This window comes from Salvelinus alpinus, chromosome 6, assembly GCF_045679555.1.
Source record: "Salvelinus alpinus chromosome 6, SLU_Salpinus.1, whole genome shotgun sequence".
Lineage (NCBI taxonomy): Eukaryota > Metazoa > Chordata > Actinopteri > Salmoniformes > Salmonidae > Salvelinus > Salvelinus alpinus.
In genome coordinates, this window is record NC_092091.1 from 12,367,867 (window position 1) to 12,390,686 (window position 22,820).

At 41.2% G+C, this 22,820-nt stretch overlaps 2 protein-coding genes across 3 annotated transcripts; both read left to right on the top strand.

Moving 5' to 3' along the window:
• Window positions 1–303: 303 nt before the first annotated feature.
• Window positions 304–6,142, top strand: LOC139578159 (rhombotin-1-like). 2 transcript variants are annotated; one of them, XM_071405417.1, is made up of 4 exons: window positions 304–852; window positions 1,417–1,607; window positions 3,370–3,495; window positions 4,373–6,142. In XM_071405417.1, the coding sequence occupies exons 2-4, from the start codon at window positions 1,462–1,464 to the stop codon at window positions 4,476–4,478; spliced, it is 378 nt and encodes a 125-aa protein (XP_071261518.1). In that variant the 5' UTR covers window positions 304–852; window positions 1,417–1,461; the 3' UTR covers window positions 4,479–6,142. The 2 variants fall into 2 exon arrangements, with proteins under 2 accessions (XP_071261518.1, XP_071261517.1); XM_071405416.1 differs by having other exon boundaries at window positions 305–852; window positions 1,394–1,607.
• Window positions 6,143–12,853: 6,711 nt separating this feature from the next.
• Window positions 12,854–22,671, top strand: LOC139578161 (protein RIC-3-like). The gene is made up of 6 exons (XM_071405420.1): window positions 12,854–13,341; window positions 13,778–14,148; window positions 16,036–16,117; window positions 16,359–16,452; window positions 16,796–16,926; window positions 21,767–22,671. The coding sequence occupies exons 2-6, from the start codon at window positions 14,131–14,133 to the stop codon at window positions 22,150–22,152; spliced, it is 711 nt and encodes a 236-aa protein (XP_071261521.1). The 5' UTR covers window positions 12,854–13,341; window positions 13,778–14,130; the 3' UTR covers window positions 22,153–22,671.
• The last annotated feature ends 149 nt before the right edge of the window (window positions 22,672–22,820 follow it).

Below are 22,820 nucleotides of genomic sequence, written 5' to 3' on the forward strand. Positions count from 1 at the left end.
CACACACACACACACACACACACACACACACACACACACACACACACACACACACACACACACACACACACACACACACACACACACACACACACACACACACACACACACACTTCCCAATGGGCAATGCATTTGTGTCCTGTTCAAATTACAGTAATGAGAGAAGTGCCCTTAGGGTAATTGGTGTCCTTGAATAAGCTTAAACAAAAAAAATACTTAGGCCCAGGCAGAGTGTGTATTGAATAATTGATTCAAAGAGGGGGAGGGACCACTAATCAGATCGGAGCATAATGACTTTATATAATTAGCACGCGCGGGGACACGTAGGTCTATGAGAGCCGTGCACATTTTACAGAGCATTGGCACAACTAGAGAGGCAGAAAGCCGAGGTCGACCGTAGACTACTTTGAAACGCTTGATCCGATGCTTTTAAATATAATGGATCTAAGTGCTGTGGCAACACCAGAGCTATTGAAATACAACCCGACACTTTTGGTAGATATCGCGGGAGAAGTAGGATTATTGATCCACTGACATCTATGGACTATTTTGCCTATTTTTCACATGCCATAAGATACTTTTTACGTATAGCCCAATTTGCCAACATGAAAGGGTTTTAATGGATATAATCATGCCTGGTCAGATTTGATATCGCTGCAAGCGTTCAATTCCTACTAGCGGAGCTGGAAGACTTTGATAAGATCAGCTTCAAGAGAATCTAAATCCATTTGCGTCGACCAGCGAGAATTTGCGTCCGAACGTCGAGGGGGACATTGAGAGGTTGTCGCAGCCGTGTGAAGGTTTCTCCGAGTCGAATCCCCGTCTGAACGATGGTGTTTGACAAGGAGGAAAGTGAGTGCCTGATTTGGATGTCTACATTTTTAAGCAACTAATGTTCGAACGGTCGGTCTACGATTCACAGACCTGTATTTCCTTGCCCGTCTGTGTCATCGACATATAGGCCTAATTAGGAATGTCGCCTATGTGATATGAATTTACAATCTAAAGGCTTTTGGGATGTAGCAAGAGCAAATGCCATGTCTCTTTGGTCATTGGGACTGGGTTAAAGGGATAGCCAGAACTTTTTCCACCACAAACTCACTAAATCATAAAAAAAAAAATGGAATGTTAATTCATATTGAAATGATTGTGTTATGACCGGATCAGTCTGGCCATATAGCACTAGAAAGGGTCCCATTCATTATAGGCTCTGGAGTCAGAAAATGTTTAAGACCAAAATATGATTTAGACGTGACCAAGAGATAATCATAGCCCTGAGAGAACCATATAAAGTTATGGTAGCCAAACAATATTCCTTGGTCATGTAACAGAGGGTTAGGGATGGCTGTACTGTAGCCTACTTCCAAATCTATCTGTGTCTGCCTGTCTGTAGGTGTCTCCCTTGTGCCTCTCCAGTCCAAAGGGAAGCAGAGGGTCTGCGCCGGGTGCAACCGGAGGATCATGGACCGCTTTATGCTAGAGGCTCTGGACAGGTACTGGCACGAGGACTGTCTGAAGTGTGCCTGCTGTGACTGTCGCCTGGGTGACGTGGGCTCCACCCTCTACACCAGAGCCAACCTCATCCTCTGTCACAAGGACTACCTGAGGTAAGGACTCTCAAACCAGGGCTGTGTTCATCAGGCACCACATGGAAGAAAACGGACAGAAACAGGGAGAGACTATATTAACTTTTCCAATATGAAATTCGAAAAAAAAAAAAAAAATTCCATTGCAAAATGTTTTAAAATGTTGCGTACTTCAAGCCTCTCCAATCTAGCCTCTACCCCTCTGTGTTTGTCGGGATGGGTGTAAGCAATAATGGCGTCATCTCAACCTAGACTTCCAATTGATGGAACTATTGCCATGTTGCTTACTCCTTCCTATCTGTTTATTTTCTGATTTGTTAAGACAAATTACCTCAGCTTGGTGAAGGGGGCAGAACAGGCAAAAATCACAGCATCTCCATGTTTTGGTTAGCAGATAAAATGGAGATCAGAGTTTGAGGAGCACAAATATGAATAAAACTATAGTGGCAGACCTGGAAATGAATCATTATGGCTTCAACTCCATATGAAGAGTTTCATTCCAAAAAGCTTTATACCCATTTTCATAAATGTTGGTAAATTGGCTTTTATTGTTTAAAGAAATTAGGAAATGCAATAAAAGATTTTATAATGAAGAAAATGTACAAATGAGAACACATTGTGACGTCAATATAAAAAAATGTTTTTGTAAATAATCCAATCTGTATGTAAAACGTTGATATTTGACATCAGGCATTTAGCATATGCTCTTATCCAGAGTGACTTTCAGTGAGCACATTCATCTTAAAATGGCTAGGTTGAGACCACCACATATCACAGTCAAATATACAGGATACCAACATTCCATTCCAGCTAAACAATATAGCGTTTTGCAAAAAAAACTGTAATTTTCATACACATCCAACCTCTATGAATAAAAAAAAAAAAGAATAGTAATATTTTACACACATGAAGGTACCTATAATTAATGATGTGGGGGGAAACACAAATGTGAAAAATTGGTGTATAGCTCATCGTGGAAATAAACTCTTCATATACATCAATATACTCGAGCACAGAAAACCCTCAGAACTATTCTGGGGTTGCTGCTATAGAAACCCTTGCGAATATATTTAGCCCACTACCAGTCATTCAACTCAAGTGCAAGTCTCATGTGTAAGATCCAGCTGGATTTGGTTGAAGCTAAGTCTCTCATTAGCTGCATTGCTTTTAGAGGGGAAAACCAGTTTGACAGTTAAATTGGCTAAATTGCCTCCTGTTTTCCTCGTCATCGCGACGATCAGGCAGAAAGCCTTTGAAGGCCGGGATTAAAACCATGTGATTTATTTTAATTGGACCATTAGTGGAGAATTAGCATTAAGGCCCATACCCTTGTTAAGGAGAAACACCAGGTGCATACCAAGACCCCATTAGCATTGCCTTCGTTAGGCTTCATTAGGCCTGCTTGCTTTTGGTCTCTTGTTTGCCGCTGGTCTATGGCACTATCATGTTTTGTGAGACTTGCCATTCTGATGCAGCTCTGTGTAGATTCTATGAGAGACTCAACCCATGGATGTGGTTCTTCTCAAGGCTCTCTTCCACCACTGCAGATTTCACCCTATGCTACTTTTTTAACGTATTAATAAAATGATAATACGTTAAGTCCTAGTTAATGTATTATCAAAGCAGTCGGCTACCTGGGTTGTGTTCAGTTGGCATGAAACATAGTGAAAAGAGGAGATGGATAGTATCTGAACTTGTCCAATGAGAAACTAAAGTTTATTTCCTAATTGGTGTTTCCTAATGAAGACAACCCACATCATTGCCTCTCTTTCTCCACCTCCAGGCTCTTTGGGATGACGGGGAACTGTGCAGCTTGCAGTAAGGTGATCCCGGCCTTTGAGATGGTGATGAGAGCCAGGGAGAATGTCTACCACTTGGACTGCTTTGCCTGCCAGCTGTGCAGCCAGAGGTGAGATGAGGGGAGCCTCAAGGCTATATTCATTAGGGCACACAACAGAACACGTTTCGCAATGGAAAACAAAAATTGAGTCCCAAGTACTCCCTCCCGGTTTCATTCTGTTTTCTTCTTTTTGGTGCCTAATGAATGAATCCCAGTTCACCCCACATACTGTGTATGCCTTGAAAGCAGGCATCAAGTGACCCTGAAAGGAAAATAATCATGATAGATCCCGTAAACAGCTTGTTTATGTGAGTAACAACAGGCATGTTGAGTATCTGTTTGACTGCCTGGTGCTTTTGGAAAAATTTTAGCCTATAAGGGGGGTTTAAGGGATGGCCTCTTAATGAGCATTTGAGGTCAGACAAAATGGCGCAAACAACCAGCTAAGAGTTTGGGCTTGAAGCAAGTACAGCAAATCCCAAACAATCGAAATGTATGAATGCTTTAAGTTACTCTCTGGAACAAGGTCAAATGTTTTTTCGAGCCTGAAATTGAGGCACTGTATATGGTGCGGCAGGTAGCCTAGCGGTTAAGAGCATTGGGCCAGTAACCGAAAAGTTACTGGTTCGAATCCCTGTGCCAGCAAGGTAGAGCAAAGCACTTTTTCCCTTGAGCAAGGCAGTTAACCCACAACAACTGCTCGCCGGACGTCGGTTTAAGGCAGCCTCCCCCACACCTCTGATTCACACATTTCAGTTGAATGGATTCAATTGTGCAACTGACTTTCCCACAACGTGGCAGTAGGCCTTCATACTGTATGGAATGCAGCATACTGTATGAAGGCCTATTCATTTCCTTTACCCAATGACTACTGCTTTTAAGGACTTGGGAAGTTTCATTGGTCTTAAATGAAGGCACTAATTTGTGTGTGTGTGTGTGTCTGCAGATTTTGCGTGGGAGACAAGTTTTTCCTGAAGAACAACATGATACTGTGCCAGCTGGACTACGAGGGGGGGCATCAGAATGGAAACTCTGCTGATCAGGCTCTGTAGGCTCTACTGCTCTCTGCTGGTCAGAGACTAGCTACCGCCAGTGGACACTACTCCCTACCGGTATGCCCGGACAGTCCTCTTCTCATCACATCAGGGCTGTATTCACTAGGAACCAAATGGAAGAAGGACCTACACTACATGGCCAAACGTATGTGGACACCTCTTCAAATGGGTGGATTCTGCTATTTTAGCCACACCCGTGTGCAGTAGAATGGCCCGTAGAGCTCAGTGACTTTCAACGTGGCACGTCATAGGATGCCGCCTTTCCAACAAGTCAGTTTGTCAAATTTATGCCCTGATATGTTTCTAGAAGATTCTGTGCTTCCAACTTTGTGGCAACAGTTTGGGGAAGGCCCTTTGCTGTTTCAGCATGACAATGCCCCCATGCACAAAGCAAGGTCCATAGAGAAATGGTTTGTTGAGATCGGTGTGGAAGAACTTGACTGACCTGCCCAGAGCCTTGACATCAACCAACCCCTTCGAACACCTTTGGGATGAATTGGAACGCAGACTGCGAGCCAGGCCTAATCGCCCAACATGCTCTTGTGGCTGAATGGAAGCAAGTCCCCGCAGCAATGTTCCAACATCTAGTGGAAAGCCTTTCCAGAAGAATGGAGGCTGTTATAGCAGCAAAGGGAGGACCAACTCTATTTTAATGCCCATGAAGTTGGTATGAGATGTTTGACGAACAAATGTTCACAAACCTTTGGCCATGTAGTGTACTTGAACTTTTTCAATAAGAAACTATTTGTTGCAAAATGTTTTGCTACAGTGTGCTAATGAATACACCCCAACTGACAGTTGTGGACAGTTGTGGACAGTGCAGGATTAAGCGCCCAGTTCCCGATGCTCAGCGACAATGGTGATGCCACTTTGCCTTGACTTCTGCTATGCTTACTGTCCTTGACGGTAGACTCACCACAGAGTTATTAGCGAATGAAGCGGCCTTGTGCATGGGATATTACTCTCATTGACTGAAACGAGGAAGGAGAACTAATGAGCATTGCCGTGCAAAACAACAACAAAAAAGTAAAAGAAGTTCAGAGCAATATGTTTGGACTCTATTATTAAAGCTGCATTATGTTACTTTTTGGCCGACCTGACCAAATTCACATAGATATGGGAGTTATAGATCTGTCATCTTTGCATTGAAAGCAAGTCTAAGAAGTGGTAGAGCTGTTTGATGTGCACAATTTTTTTGCTTCCCATTCAGTTTTGTTTTTGCATCTTTTGGTTTTGTACACCCGCTTCAAACAGTTGAAAATACAATATTTTTGGTTATGGAAAATGTTTCCATCTGTTTAGATGGTACAATGATTTCTCTACAGTATACTTGCTTGATTTGTCGCTAACTTTTAGAATTTTATCAATCAGGGAATGGCGGAGCAGTTTCTGCATAGTTCACCTTTAATGGTTCTTCCCAAATCATGGCTAAGGAGAAAGGCACAGCACTCATTTGTTTGTAGCGGGGCAAGCTGCCTCTGTTCACAATAGGCAGGTCCACTGGTAATGCTGGTATTGAGTTCTGATGTACAGACCCTTTTAATAAAGGGTAATAACTAACATGCTCTATCTCTGAAGATATTTGTTTTTAAGTTACCTTTATGAAGAGTAGTATGATTTGTTTGCTCAGCTTTTGACTTTCAATAAAGACTGAAACATTTTATTTGAGCACTCATGTATTCACCACTCACACTCGCTACTTATAGCTGGATAGCAGCAGCATATAAAAGGACTGACATTCTCTAATTAATAATCCAGGCCATCTGTGTGTGAATACACTAACAAGGATACCCACACCTTGATGATACAAGCCCCTGGGACCTTTTTGAAATAGCTCCTTGATAAAGCTGGATACGCCTGTGTTCCTTTTTCAAAGCTTCTCATTTGAGGGGCAGTGAGCAGTCTGAGGTGATACCCTTCTCACATTAGTGACCCTCTCCATACTGTACAGGCTCAGATATTTCCATTTCATACTGGCCTTCCACCATGGTTCCAACAAAGATTAAGGATATACTCGCAAGATTCTTGCCCCCCCCCCCCGACCAATAATGGGAGTCGTTGTCCACAAAGCGGTGGCAAGCTGTCACGCTCTCGCCTATTCCTCTCTTTAGATTGGTGGATATATCTCATTATTTTAATACATTTTTGAATATTTGATGAGGGTTGTTGATGTCAACCGCCTGTATTGAAGGGAGAGAGACGCTATGCCACTAGCCACAAGTTGGGCCTCTCGCTTTGCCTCTTTCTTGCTGGTTCCACCAACTATAACCAGTCAGTTGTGGACTCGAGTCACATGACTTGGACACACATTTTATGATTTGAGACAACTTGACAGAAAATAAAACAACTTGAGACTACTTGGAGCCTCAAGACTCAGGACTCGACTTTGACTTGAGACAGATGACTTGAAATTATCTGGCCAGGTTTTGTAACGTTTTGTCAATCATTTTGGGGCACAGTCTCCCTATACTTCGGCTCCTCTCCACGCAGCCAGAAAAAAAGCAGCCGCAGCATCCCCCTCGCAAAAACAATGTGCAACAGATTGGCTATTGGAATGCGCACACTGATTAGACCAGAAAACGTTCAACCAACACAGGTCGGGGTGGGATTGGGTCGCATGCAAACGTCAAATTGTAGGGAGAGTTTGGCGTAATAAATATGCAGCTCCTAAAAATGTAGATGATCAAGAATATTAACTGTTTACTTTTCAAGCTCACCAGCAATAGAGTATCAAACAACAATTACTAGCATTGGTATTTATTAGGATCACCATTAGACGCTGCAACAGCAGCAGCTACTCTTCCTGGGATCCACATGAAACATGACATAATACAGAACATTATTAGTCAAGGACCAAACTATACTGAACAAAAATATATATGCAACATGTAAAGTGTTGGTCCCATGTTTCATGAGCTGAAATAAATTATCCCATGAATTGTCCATATGCACAAAAAGCTTATTTCACTCAAATTTTGTGCACAAATCTGTTTACATCCCTGTTAGTGAGCATTTCTGGCTCCCAAGTGGGTGGGCCTATGTCCTCCCAGGCCCACCCATGGCTGCGCCCCTGCCCAGTCATATTAAATCCATAGATTAGGGCCAAATGTATTTATTTCAATTGACTGATTTCCTTCTATAAACTGTAACTCAGTAAAGTTGTTGTATGTTGCATTTTATACTTTTGTTTAGTATACATAATGTACATTTAAAACGTCACACACAGCCTACACATCAGTACACACAATATCTAGGTCTAATACATAATACAGAGCAAATTACAATACAATATATATAAAATGGCTGTGTCTCTTCACAGTCCCCTTTGTGCAGTAAGGTGTTCTTTTATCTGGTTTTTTTTATCCGTTTTTATTACTAGTTTATGGGTCTGGCCATAAGACTTCATCCACATCATATGCGATGTTGTCTTGACGAAGGCAGAGTGGAAAGTATCGCCTGGAGTGCCGTATCCAGGCCTGGCATGACCCCTGATCCATGTCTCCACAAGCCTCCTCCATTGCCTGTAGAAGGGGATTGGTGGGGCTGGCGATCATACACCTTCTAACACCATGCAGAGAATAATTCTTCAATAGGATTCAAGAACGGAGAGTGTGGGGGGAGATTTGAGTGCGATGAAAAGTGGGTGACCTGTGAACCAATTGCGGACCACAGCAGCCCGGTGGAAACTAACATTGTCCCAGATGATAACGTACCTGGGCTGCTCTGGCCCCTGGTCATTTGGGATTAGTCTGTTGTGGAGGGTGTCCAGAAATAAGATAATGTGTGCAGTGTTGTATGGGCCTAGGATTGCATGACGGTGAAGGATGCTGTTTTGACTAATAGCCGGACACGTTGTTATGTTGCCACCAGGTTGTCCCGGGACGTTGATGATGGCACGGTGTCCGATGATATTTCTGCCGCGGCCCCTTGTTTTTGCAAGGTTGAAACCTGCCTCGTCCACATATATTAGCTCATGATGCACTGCATCTGCTTCTAGCTCCATGACTCTCTGAAAGAGACGAGACAAAACAATGTAGCACAGTAGGAAAAGACAGGGATCAGTCAATATGATGTAGCACCATACACTTCCAGATCCAGTACCAATGATAGGATAGTATAGCTTACCTGCACATATTCATATCTTAGTTGTTTTACACGGTCTGAGTTTATTTCGAAAGGGACTCTGTACATCTGCTTCATCCTAATTCTACCGCGTTTCAGTAGACGAGACAATGCAGAGAGACTCACTCTGTTGATGTTTTGGAATATGGTGTTATCTACCATTATGTGGTCCTGCAGTTCTCTGAGTCTGATGCAGTTATTTGCAATGACCATATTTACAATGTGGGTCTCCTGCTCTGGAGTGAACAGTCAACCTCTTCCACCAGATACTGGTTTTCTTGCAGTTGTGTAAAAACATTTGAATGGTTTTAGTGATAGATCCTTCTCATTATGAAAGTACAGTACATACTAATGTACCAGTAAGACTACAGCACTTACAGTTACTTACTGGTTCTCATTTCGATATATCCGGATGATACCTGCAACAGTATAGCGGCTCAGATTTGGTTGAACCCGTTGCCCAGCCTCCCTCATGCTCATCCTATGGTTGACAACATGGTCAACCACAGTCGCTCTGATTTCATCAGTTATTGTCGGTTATAGTGATGCAATCAATCTCTCCTCAACTTTGAGCCAGGAAGAAGTGTGGCTTTGTTCTGGACCAACTGCAATTTACCTATTTTACCTGTCCCTACTATACCTGTCCCTATTTGCTGCACATGACCACACACCTGGGTAATATTCCTTGTGAAACATTATCTAGGACCTGTCTGGTTGACTGAGATGTCAAGAAGGCAGAGGTCTGTCCTGTCATGGACAGACCTCTTCCCATTTTAGCAACCATTGAGTCTATGTTTTGACCACGATAGCGGCATACTATGTTTACACCAATTAGTTTAGTGTCCTCAACTTGCTCAATCGCGACATTATTCAATAATATATCTGAGGTTAGGTTAGACCAATGAGGTTAGGCCTACTGGTGTTTTGGTATGTCAAAATTGCTTGAAATTTACTTATGAAGCTTGCATTTGGAATTTAATGTTAATATTAATTATTACTTGCGCAAGTCGAGCTCTCCAAACTCCCGCCAGTGGAGAGCGCTTGTTCCGATGTTGAAAAGTTTGCTGCTGCTTTCACACGTTTAAATGCATATGTGGTAAATCTATATTCCATCTAATCCTACAATAATTGCCTGTACCGTTTATTGCAACCCTTAGACATTTCTGTTTCTGTTTCATGTTTGATATAAGATTTTCATTTAGCCCCATTTAATGCCTTTTCAGTGGGCGCTATGTTTCTTGTGCACATGGACGTTTGCAAGACTCGTGAGAAGTTCTGCGTAATAGGAGCGTTCTGCGTAATAGGAGCGTTCTGCGTAATAGGAGCGTTCTGCGTAATAGGAGCGTTCTGCGTAATAGGAGCGTTCTGCGTAATAGGAGCGTTCTGCGTAATAGGAGCGTTCTGCGTAATAGGAGCGTTCTGCGTAATAGGAGCGTTCTGCGTAATAGGAGCGTTCTGCGTAATAGGAGCGTTCTGCGTAATAGGAGCGTGCGCCTTTCAACGCGCATAGAAATAGGCTACGTGGCCTGGGCGCCACACTTTGGAGTCAGGATTTTGAATAAGATAAAATGATTTCTCCATTTATAAATGGTGATGAAATATCATTAATACTCATTCAAAATGACTAAGAAGGATGTACCAATGTTAAAATGTATGTAGAAATTGCCTTTTATATTGTAGAAGCAGTTTATTAGTTGTAATTGCCAATTAGGTAATTGTATGGACCAAGGGAGGGGCCAAGTGCTTATACTAGACAGATTCGATGTGGTTTCTCAAGGGGAGGATGTGCAGTTTTGCCCTCTACCTGTGTCCATTCAGATAGGACAGGTTAAAGGGATTCTTCTGTACTTTTGTATACTTTTTAGCTAGTAGTTCTGAAAGTAGCACCCACCAGCCAAATGTGGTCCCAGAAAATGATGTATTACATCAAATGCCAAGGAGCTGAAGCACATTGGCTAAAACTCGAAATTGCTAGAGGGTTGGCCCACATGGGGGGAAATGTAGGGAAAATGGTAATACACAGCTTTCAGAAAACAGTTGCTTTCAAACTAGGGATTTTGTGGATAATTGAGGTAAAACAGTAATTTGTTCATAGATTATGCATGTATGAACTACACATTGACATATCCAGCGCAAAGCGGGAGGTTTAAAAAATACTTACTAGTTGCCAAAGTACCGGAGCATGTCTTTAAGCCTGATACAGAAGCTATTTCTTTTGGGCTATTGCCTTTGTATATTTGGTAAATGCACTGGTATATTTTGGATGATATGGTGCTTTCACCATTGGATCACCAAGACCTGTAAATAAATCTACACTCGGAACACGTCAACCTGCTGATGTCATGTCCTTACGACTGCTACATGGTCCCTATTTCACAATTACATCATCAAAATGTGTTGTAGACAAAATCATGAAAATGGCTGTCTGGTAGTCTCAATGAACAGACACAGATTTGTAGTTTAACAAGTTGTTGCATGGATAGATTTTTTTTTACTTGACTTGAAAAAACTTGTGACTGGACTTGCTCAGAATACAGGACTTGGACTTGTGACATAAGACTCATTCAACTTGGAACTCAACTTGAAACTTGCTTGTGACTCAAATAATAGTAACTTGGTCCCACCTCTGTAACCAATACAGCTGGCCTGGTCTTTGCGCAAATTGACTTGTCTCAGTGGTGTGAATAGGGTGGCTTAGTTTCCCTGACAATTCACAGACAGTGGTTTATTCGTATTGTAAGAAATTGTATAAGATACTGGTAACTTGTTTTAACCACTTCTCAACATAAGCTATTCTTGGCACAACATGCACCCATCCCCACTACTTTGTCAGACCCACACACACATCCCCTCCCCCATGAATAGGGCCTGTGAAAACAAACGCACATGCAGGATGCCTTTGGATGTGACTAGGACAAAGAACTGTGTGAAAAGCCAATGGAATGTCGACATCAGGCCGAACAGGACTACCCACGACCCAGATCGACCAATCGGAAGGCCAGACGACAAGATCAACCTACTTTGCTTGTTGCCTATATAATCTGTATGTACTGCTTAGAGGGCCTCTCTTCCGACGATTTCATACAAGTCAGACAGAAGGAGCCGTACTGTACGATTTACTAAGATATTTTTACATATTAATAAAAGGCCTTATTATATAATAATCCACCTCGTCCTATGTCTCCACTTGATCTCCTGTCTCCAATAAACGTTTTACTAACAGTATCTACATGGTAAATGTATATAATTGATATCATAATGAATGTTATGGGGCAATGAATGCTGGGCTAATCTACAGACTAAGTAGTGACGGAGTGGCTGGTCGGATGGTGCACATTCTTGACACCAAGGGAGATTCTCGTTTGTAAAAAATTCTCCTGCCCTCTCTCCTCCGTGACCTGGAACCAATAAGTGATCGAGAAGTGGGTCAATTCTTTAGTAGGCAAACGGAAGAGTGCCCTCCCCTCCTCGATAGCCACCTTTCCTCGAGGATACTCGTGTGTATCCTATTGCAGAATAGTTTTAAATCTGCCACCCCCTTTGAATCAGCTTTTGTTTTGTCAGAGAAAAACATGCACACGTTTAAAAACAATATGCTACGTATTGTTTTATCTATAGAATGTCTTGCACAACTACCTTAACTTGTTTACACATTTATTTTGGGATCCCTTGCTGTAAACATAATTTGACTGATGACGTGCGAGTGGGGAAGGACCGTCTCATTTCAAGCAAGCACAATTCCATCCATGTTCACTCTCTTCGCGGACTGTCCTCGATTAACTTTGACCTTTTTCAAAAGGAGGCGAGAGGGCGCAGGGGGTGAGCAAATCAAATTGATAAAAGTCCCAACCAAGTCTTCAACGCACTGAGTTGACAGTTCCAATTAGGTCTTTCCCTAGGTATTACCATTATCTAATCCAGTGGCGACCCGTCTTTCAGGGCAGGTGGGGGCTTGCCTGTTTTGCATGTTATTTTGGCATTAATATGTGTCAAATATCAGTTTGCAAACAATGCAACAAAAATATATATCATTGAGTTAATAAATCCGCATACAAACAGGCAGCTCCAAAATACAGGTGTTTCAGCCTAGCTCAGGGCTTTCTGTGGTAATGGGGCAGGCCAGCAGAAAATAGGAGCATTGCACCGTGATTGGCTCAGCATTGCACCGTGATTGGCTCAGTGTTCTGTCACTTATGGGGACACTGCGTCACTCTCCTTTAGTAAGGGTAGACATCAAGAATGTGATCCCTTTGGGTCCCTGCCATAGACTTAGATTGAAAGTGCCCTCCAAGAAGGCTCAAGGTCATTGGCCACAGATAAAATGATGTCAAATCATGTTATATCTACAGTAGCTTTGATTGGACTGAACATCTTACTTTCAAAATCTTAGCTAGCAGTCATCATCATAAATCAAGTAGACAATCTACTGGCAAATCCTTTTTAATCATTGCCATATGAAGAGAAAAAATGAAGAGAAATTATAGATCAAATGTATCGGTGCTCATCGGCCATTGGACATAAACATTACACAACCATTTGGAAATCGTAAATTCAACAATGAGTTGTTTGGAAGGAATTGGTGACAGTGGCTAACCGCTAGCATTGCAACTGAGTACTCGGGAATAAACGGGCTCAGACTGGGAAAATACATTTTGAACGGTCATCCAACTCGGAATTGTAAATCTTCTCTTTCTTTGATGACAAAATTTGCCAACGAAGGACCACCGCGCACTAAAAGGTGAGTCCAGAAATGTCTGCATAAATTATGTAATATGTCAGGGAGAGCTGGTCAAACATATCAGCTATGTTTTGTAAAAAGGCATTAAACGAGGCTGTATGAACTGTTTTGCTGCCAGTCAAGGCTCTGCTGATAGCCAGGTGTAGCAGTGGTAAGGATTCACTCCATGGAGCTGAAAAGAAAGCTCTGCTGTTGGGACAGATTTATGTAGGCCCTAATAGTTTGTGGGCACCGCTTGACGGCGTTATTGTGCAATTAATATATTGTTTAGTCTTGTGTTGTGTAGTGGCTTTGCTGGCATGCATCTAAAAACTTTTTTGCCCCACCAAGATTTGCATGCTAAAATCGCCACTGATCTAATCTATCACACTAATAATTATAGCAGGTATAAAGAGTTTTAAAAACGACTTTACCATATTTGGCTATTTCTTACAAGGGGGATGTAGTGCCATCACAGCCTTTCTATTTGGTCGAAATAAATGAAGGTTCTCTGGCGCCATCTTCTGGAGAGGTACATCCACTACAACAAATGTTACACTTCAGTTTTTTAGCGAACAAGAAAGTGTACACAAATTAATGATGCTGAGGAGACACGCATCATCTACATGACCCTCTTGTGTTTTCAGTTGTTTGTGTAATCTTGTCGTTTTTTTGGGACATTTCTCTGCAAAAGCAACATTGCGGATGTAACAATGTCGATGTCAACATTTCAAAACGTTACGCTCGTATCTTGCCTGGTGCTCTGCGTTGCTCTTCTGGTTCCGAAAATGCTTCTAGGCGGAGAGAAGAATGGTGCACAGACCGAGGGTAAGTTCTACGCTCTAAAAATGATACATATCTTTATTATTCCAGCTATCATAGGTTCCAGCATTTACTTTTTTTTTTATGCATGCATCGTCGTTTATCTTTGAAATGACCAGCTACATCCGTATAGGGTGGTATCACAACCGACTTATCTTTTTTAGTTCAAATAACATTGACTACGCTTCAACCGTGAATGTAGGTCTATGGGCCCGAGTCAAAGGTATTGCACTAAATAGGGAATAGGGCAGTAGCGGTGCGTGGGTAAAATCACTTGGGACGCCAAGCCAGGGGGAAAAAATCCTGTTATAGTTCATATGTCTTGCCACCCTAATATATAGCCCTATGGCCGAGACAATAAGAAGAAACAGTGGCAGAATACATACAAAACTGGAGAGCAACATCTGTCTGCTTGAGTCCACAAAGCATATTGCATATAACAAACAGTTACATGACCTGCAGCATGGTCAATCAAGTTAATGTTTCGGAGATTTTCAGACCACTAAACAACTATTGATTTAGAACACTGCAGAGTTAGCAGTCCGGTGTCTCTACTCCTACTACCATTTAATCACACTTCACTCCTGTCTCTTCTCACCACCTCCGGATAGGAGACATGCTGGACAGTCCTTATGCTTGCCACCTCTGTCTCCTTCCCCTTAACAGGGTACTTCAGAAATGTGGGCGCATAAAGTTGTTGCTCCAGTGGAACCCGCGTATTAGATCACAGTGTCGGGTTTGTCTACCTCCTTTGCGTTGCTGGTTCAGGATGCTTTCCTCCCATGGTGCACAGGCAGATGGTTCCGGACAGTCAGGGCCAGAGGGCTGCTGGGTACACCAGGACACACAACATCGAGGCAAGGGCTAAGGGTGGTGGTAGCACAGGGGTAGGGACTGGGGGCAAGTCCAACCTGGCAGGGCAGATCATCCCCATCTATGGCTTTGGGATCCTCCTCTGCCTCCTGTTTAAGGTGCGATGTTGTGGGGTTGGTATAGTGAGGTTGGTATAGTGAGGTTGGTATAGTGAGGTTGGTATAGTGAGGTTGGTATAGTGAGGTTGGTATAGTGAGGTTGGTATAGTGAGGTTGGTATAGTGAGGTTGGTATAGTGGGGTTGGTATAGTGGGGTTGGTATAGTGAGGTTGGTATAGTGAGGTTGGTATAGGGTACACACACGACATGCAATAGTCATGGGCATTTTAAAGAAAGTCTGTGTTTGATTACTCTCGCATGTTAGCATTTTAAATGTGAAATGGGGCTGAAGGCAAAAGTTTGCATTTGAAAATTAATAGAAGACTAATCTTGAATCGAGTACCTGCAGTTTTGGACTCTCTCTCTACTGCACCTGCTGTCTCTAACTCTGAATGATCGGCTATGAAAAACCAACTGACATTTACTCCTGAGGTGCTGACCTGTTGGACCCTCTACAACCACTGTGATTATTATTATCTGACACTGCAGGTCATCTATGAACATTTGAACATCTTGGCCATGTTCTGTTATAATCACCACTCGGCACAGGCAGAAGAAGACTGGCCACCCCTCAGAGCCTGGTTCCTCTCTAGGTTTCTTCATAGGTTCTGGCCTTTCTAGAGAGTTTTTCCTAGCCACCGTGCTTCTACATCTGATTGCTTGCTGTTTGGGGTTTTAGGCAGGGTTTCTGTACAGCACTTTGTGACATCGGCTGATGTAAGAAGGGCTTTATAAATCAATTTGATTGATACTTGTGCCCATCCAAACATGTGTGCATATACTAGGAGGAGGACACGCATGCACACAAACTCCATTGTTTCCTATTCTCACAGAAACTATTTGTTTATGATCGGTGTGTTGAATGTTCAAAAGACACATTTATAGCAAGGTTTAAATCATATTCCTATTGTGTTCTCAAAAGATAACATCAAAGGTGAAGAGCGTCGTACCTGCCGAGCTCAGATTTCCCTCGGTGAGAGGAGAGAACCGGAAGGAAAAGATCAGTGAGTTACTGTGTTTGTATTCCGTAATCTAATCTCACGATTCTTAGATCTTTCCCCTTCAAGAAGATTGATAATTATATAGAAAGAAACAGCAACAGTTTATAGTACTACTTTTAAATAGTTCATTTCGAAAACATGAAATCTAAATAGTTCTGCTTCAGTTCAGACAATGCCAGCCTGGAAAGTTCAGTATTTACCCACCCTTGCACTCTCCTTATTCTCTCTCTCCTCTTCTCTGCAGCTGATTTTCAGCTGACTCATCTGCAGGATACGCTGAGGGAGACAGAGATGGTAATGGAGAGGATTGTTTCTAAAGCCAGCTACAGCTCTAAAAGGTTTGTTGTTTACCTGCCGTTCTCCTCAACTCTCTCATTTATTCTCCCTTCAGTCTTTCTCTCATTCGTACTCTTTGCATATGAAAGAACATACAGTATATTCAACGTGTAACAAAGTGTAACTTTCCCACCTCACATGGTTTTTCATGGCAAAAATATTTGATTGAACATTTTTTTGGGGGGGAATTTAATTTAATTGAATACAATCTGGATTGAACAATGTATTTACTTTACTATTACTGTATTTGTACTGTCAACTGTAATTGCAACTCCCAATGATTGACTGGTGAATTCTAATGGTTAGACCCTGACCTGTGGCTGTGATGTGCTGCTCTCTCTGCAGGGTGACAGGGGTGAGTGCCGACCAAGAGGAGAGACTGCTTCTCCAGCTGAGAGAGATCACACGGGTGATGCAGGAGGGCCGCCTGGCGGAGGGGGTCGCCCCACCAGAGATGGGGGCCCAATGCTGGGAAGGTATAATGGGATTGAACCCCTTTCTGGGCCTTTTTCTCCACCACACAACAGCTATTGTTATATGGGGATACTTCCTTTGTGCTTATTTAATGGTTGTCACACTACGGTGGCACTTTTATTGCTTATATGACATCATTAAAGACTTGTCTGAATATGTCATCCACGCTCAACAATATGGAAACTCACTCTACATACTTAGATGAAGTTGCGTGGAAAAAGGAATGGGGTGGTGAAATAATTTTCTGTCGTGGACAAAGGATCTCAAAGGGTGTGACGATATTAATTAACACACTTTTTTATCTGAATGTGCAAATACTCAGGAATGATTCGCAAAGAAGGTGGATCCTTTTGAATATGAAAGTGGACGAAAAAGAGATTTGGCTCATTAATCTATATCAGGGGTGTCAAACTCATTCCACGGAGGGCCTAGTGTCTGCAGGTTTTTGGTTTTTCCTTTCAATAAAGCCCTAGACAACCAGGTGTGCGGAGTTCCTAACTAATTAGTGATGTTAATTCATCAATCAAGTACAAGGGAGGAGCGAAAACCCGCAGACACTCGGCCCCCCGTGGAATGAGTTTGACACCTATGATCTATATGGTCCAAATCAGGATGATCCACACTTCTTCGAAAACATTTATACCAATTTATTGAACTTACAGGCAACAAATGATCTAATCATTATGGTAGGAGACTATAACACAATGTTAAGTACCTCAATGGACCGTAAAGGTAATCACTCTACAAACTATCATCACTGTGCCCTTAAGGAAATCACAAATATTATGGACACATTAGAAATAGTGGATATTTGGAGACTAAAAAACCCCGACCTAGTGAGATATACATGAAGGAGACTTAATCAAGCTAGTCGTCTTGACTTTCTTGTCTCTTGCTCTCTTGTATCAAAGATTTTAAAAGTTTTAATAGGAGACGGAATGCGATCGGATCATCATCTAATTGCCCTTCACATAACTCTTATTGATTTTCCACGTGGATGGGGATATTGGAAATTTAATCAAAGTTTACTGGAGGACAACTTATTTTTAACTAAGACCAAATAATTTATAACTGAATTTTTCCAATATAATATAGGTTCAACAAATCACCTTCTCGTTTGGGATACCTTTAAATGTACCTTCCGGGGTCATTCAATATTCATCAGTAATGAAAAAGCAGTTTCTGGCTAAAGAGACAAGACTAACAAGGGAAATCCATGAACTAATAGTACAGGTAGATAGCAATAAAAACGATAGTACAGAGATACAAAATAAGTTACAGGAAAAACAAAAAGAACTTGAGGAACTTATTCAAGAACGATCTAATGTAATCTATTACAAAAATAAAGCAAACTGGATGGAATATGGAGAAAAATGCACAATATTCTTCCTGAATCTCCAATACAGGAACGCTAACAAAAATAATTTACAGAAACTCGTTACTGAAGACGTTACTGAAGAGTCATCTATGATTCTCCGAATTATATTTTAAAAGAGGATGCTAATTATTTTAGGCAGATGTTCTCTTTTCTGTCTCATCCTCTCCCACTGAATGAAGATTATGGTAAGGAATTATTTCCAAATAATAAAAACATTTAAAATTAACAAATGTACAGAAAAATCAGTGCGAAGACCAAATTACAGAGGAAGAACTTTTTGAGGCTATTAAATCCTTTCAGTCTGTAAAAATCCCAGGGCTTGATGGCATACCGGTAGACGTATGTTTTAACTACTCCTATAGAAATTGTAGTCTGTCACGTACTCAGCAGGAAGGTCTGATTTCTCTATTATTAAAACAAGACCCAGATGGCAAATATAAAGACCTAGTCTATCTAAAAAACTGGAGGCCCCTTACACTTCAATGTTGTGATGCAAAAATACTAGCAGAATGCATAGCACTCAGAATTAAAAGGGTTTTACCAGGTATTGTTCATCCTGATCAGACATATTTTTTACATGGACGATACATTGGAGATAATATACGACAACTACTAGAAATAATAGAACATCATGAAACATATAAGAAGCCAGGAATGGTATTTATAGCGGATTTTGAAAAGGCATTTGATAAAGTAAGACTGGATTTTATTTATAAATGCCTTTTTACTTTTTCAATTTCGGTAATTCTCTTAGAAAATGGGTAAAAATAATGTATAGCAACCCCAGGTATAAAATAGTAAATAACGGCTACTTCTCATAGAGTTTTGAATAGTCAAGAGGAGTTAAAAAAGGGTGTCCGCTGTCACCATATCTATTCGTTATGGCCATCGAAATGCTAGCTATTAAAATCAATATCAATAATAACCAATAACAACATTAGAGGATTTGAAAAGGCTTAAAAACATAGGTGTCCATGTATGCCGATGACTCAAGTTTTATATTAAGTCCGCAAGCTAGATCCCTGCAATGTCTCATTAAAGATAACTTTTCTGTACTCTCTGGACTCAAACCTAATTATGATAAGTGTACAATATTACGTATTGGATCCTTAAAAAATATAAAATTTACATTACCCTGCAGTTTACCTATAAAATGGGCTGATGGTGAAGTAGACATACTCCGTATTCATATCACAAAATATATAAATTAACTCTACACAATGAATTTCAATAGAAAACTTGTAAAAATAGACAAGATCCTGCAACCATGGAGAGGTAAATACCTGTCTATTTATGGAAAATTTCCCCTGATTAACTCCTTAGTCATATCTCAGTTTACTCACTTACTTATGGTGCTGCCTACTCCTGATGATTTGTTTTTCAAATTATATTAGCAAAAATTATTTCGCTTTATCTGGGACGCTAAACCAGACAAAATAAAACGTACCTATCTATAAAATGAATATGAATTGGGTGGGTTGAGATTATTAAAAATAAAAGCACTAAACCTCTCTAAAAGCTTCTCTCATTCAAAAGTTTTATTTGAACCCTAAATGGTTTTCAAGTAGATTACTAAGAAAAGCTAATCCATTGTTTAAAAATTGCCTTTTTGCCTTTGTGCAGATTGCCATGTCTCCTTTTCGATTAATTGAAAATGATACTTTTTTCAAAGTATCTCTCTTTTTCAAACAAGCATTGCAGAGCCGGCTACAATTTCAATTTCATCCCCCTGAAAAGATAGAACAAATATTACAACAAATATTATGGCTGAATTCAAATGTGCTGGTTGATAAAATACCTATATTTATGGGAAAGATGTTTGAAAATTGTATTTTGTTCTTAAATAATATTGTAAATTGGAATGGTAGAGTTATGTCCTTCATGGAGTTATCAGAATTGTACGGAAAGGTCTGCTCAATCCAAGAGTACAACCAATTGATTACAGCATTGCCCCAAAAATGGAAGAGGCGGGTGGCAGCGGGAGGAGGTAGGGAACTGGTCTGTCTGCCCAATATAAAGGATCAAAACTTGCAGAGGAATAAAAATAGCATAAATAGGAAAGTATACCAGTTTCATTTGAGGACCAGAATGTTGACAACTGTGCCATACAGATTGCAAAATAGATTCCGATGCCATGGTACAGGGTGTATGAGTTGATATATAAAACAATGCAAGATTCAAGACTTTGTGCTTTTCAGCTAAAATTATTATTTAGAATTCTTGCCACCAACAAAATGTTGAATATTTGGGGCATAAAATCATTGAAGCTCTGCAGATTTTGTTGTGAGGATACAGAATCAATAGACCATTTATTTTGGTATTGCCCTCAGGTAGCCTGTTTCTGGTCTCAGGTTTAGAAATGGCTGAAAATGCATAGCATTGATCTAAAATTGACCCTAGAAATAGTACTGTTAGGAGATCTGGAGAGACCGGGTCAGTCAATTACTAATACTCTTAGTAAAAGTATTTATCTTCAACTCGCAATCTGTGGATTCTATTCAATTAGATAGATTGAAATTGTACGTTAAACATCACAGCATAGTTGAAAGATATGTGTTGCGTAGAAACCCAAAGTGGGTGGCCAGCAGAGATGAATGGGATGGGCTGAGGGTTGGTATGTGGAATTGGAGACAAGTGGGAGTGGAGTTGCTGTGTGAGAGATAGAATGATGGTCAAAGATAAAGTAAAAAAAAAATATATAAAAATGAAGTACAAATAAAACATAATAAAAAGTACACTAAGTGGCAGTGTTTTTACAACTAATGCCGGTTTGCCTGAGGCTGATGCCGTGCAGGTGTTTGTACACATGCATATACACACACTCTCATTCAAATAAACACATACAAGAACACACATACATGTAATAGTGCCAGACATACACACAAACATATACAGTTGGCATTGCTGTTATGATTTTAGTTGTCCTTAATGTCCTTTGTTTTAATAATACATTTAAAAAAAAAAAAAAAAGCATTTTGTTTGATCTTGGGGGGTGGAGAATGGAATTAATTGTATTTTTTATTTTCTTCCTGGTGGGGGTGGGGGCTGTGGGAGGGCTCTCGAATGGTTGAGGGACAGCTATTGGGGTACTGTGGGGGGATCTTGGAGGGTTCGGGTTCACGTTTTTTGGCCTGGTGGTAGATCGGTCAAGATGCCCTTGAGCAGGGCATTGACCCTGGATGCTTCTGTGTGTCACTCTGAATGGGAATCTGTTGGATGACTGGTATGATGTAGTTATTGAGCGGCTTCACTGCAAGTATATTGTATGTTTCGAATATTCAATAAATAATACAAGGTAAATTAATAAAACAATATGGAGCTATACCAGATTTGGTGTAACATACAGTAGGGTTTAGTGCTTCTGATGAGGACTGTGCAGTATGTGCTCGAATTACAAAGTGACTGACGATGAATGGAAATGGAAACTTTATTAGGTACTGTATATGTATCCATGGTTGAATTAGGTTTCCCAGAAGATCCCCATCCATGCTGGGAAGAGCCCTTCTGTGGATGTGACCATTCCCAGGCGACCAGCACTGAGGAGCAGCCAGAGACGACCAACGGGAGTGGGGCTGACCAGGAGGAGGGTGGGGCTGAGGATGATGAAGGTGGAGCTGAGGCAGGGTCTGATTTGAATACTGATGAGGGAGCTGCTGATTTATCCACTGGGAATGAGGAAGGTGGGGCTAAGTGTGATGTGGGTGGGACTGAGGTAGAGAAAGAAGGAATGTACCGGGAGGAGGGTGGGGCCAATGACAAGCTGGGTGTGGCTGATAATGAGATGGGCGTTGCAGAGGAGCAAGGGGAGGAGCTTGAGTACACACTAAAGATGTACATGGTGTTGGAGTGAGAGGAAAAGGATAGTGTCAACAGAAACATCAACTGGCCGTTCTTAGATGGAACAAGAAGCAGAAGAAATAACCACAAGGAAACACTATTGATTCTTCCCTAAATTCCTTCCTATACTTGGGAGAGAGGAGTGCAACCTACAAACAAGTCTGATTACATCTGTCAATAAACATTTCTTTCTAGCCTCTAAAAGCTTCAATACTAGATGGGCCCTAGCATGAAGGCTGGCAGTTATCCAGTCTGTAACAGAGTAGAGGAGCAAAAAGCTCCACCTGAGAAAGATGGTATCGCTTCTTCTCTTGCTAAGTGACAGTCTGAAGCAGAAGTCATACAGTACCCACAGTATTGTACCAGTGTCTGGTTAAGGAGTCCACCATTGAATAATACCTTTGACACAATGTGCTTACAGTAAACTGACTGATTGGGATTGTATTGTGCTCCTACACTTCTGGACTTAAGGATGCTTTTTGTCCTTAGTGCAATAAACTGTCATTAGAATCAATGTGAAATTTATCTAGAACTTCGAGACCTTGACTCTGACATTTGTCAAAAATGATTCACATAATTGATCTTTAGCTGGTTCTACATGTCTGTGTGAAGAAAAGTAAAGACTACAAAGTTCAATCTGCATAAACCCATCTGGACTTTGCGCTGTAAGGTTATCTGCAG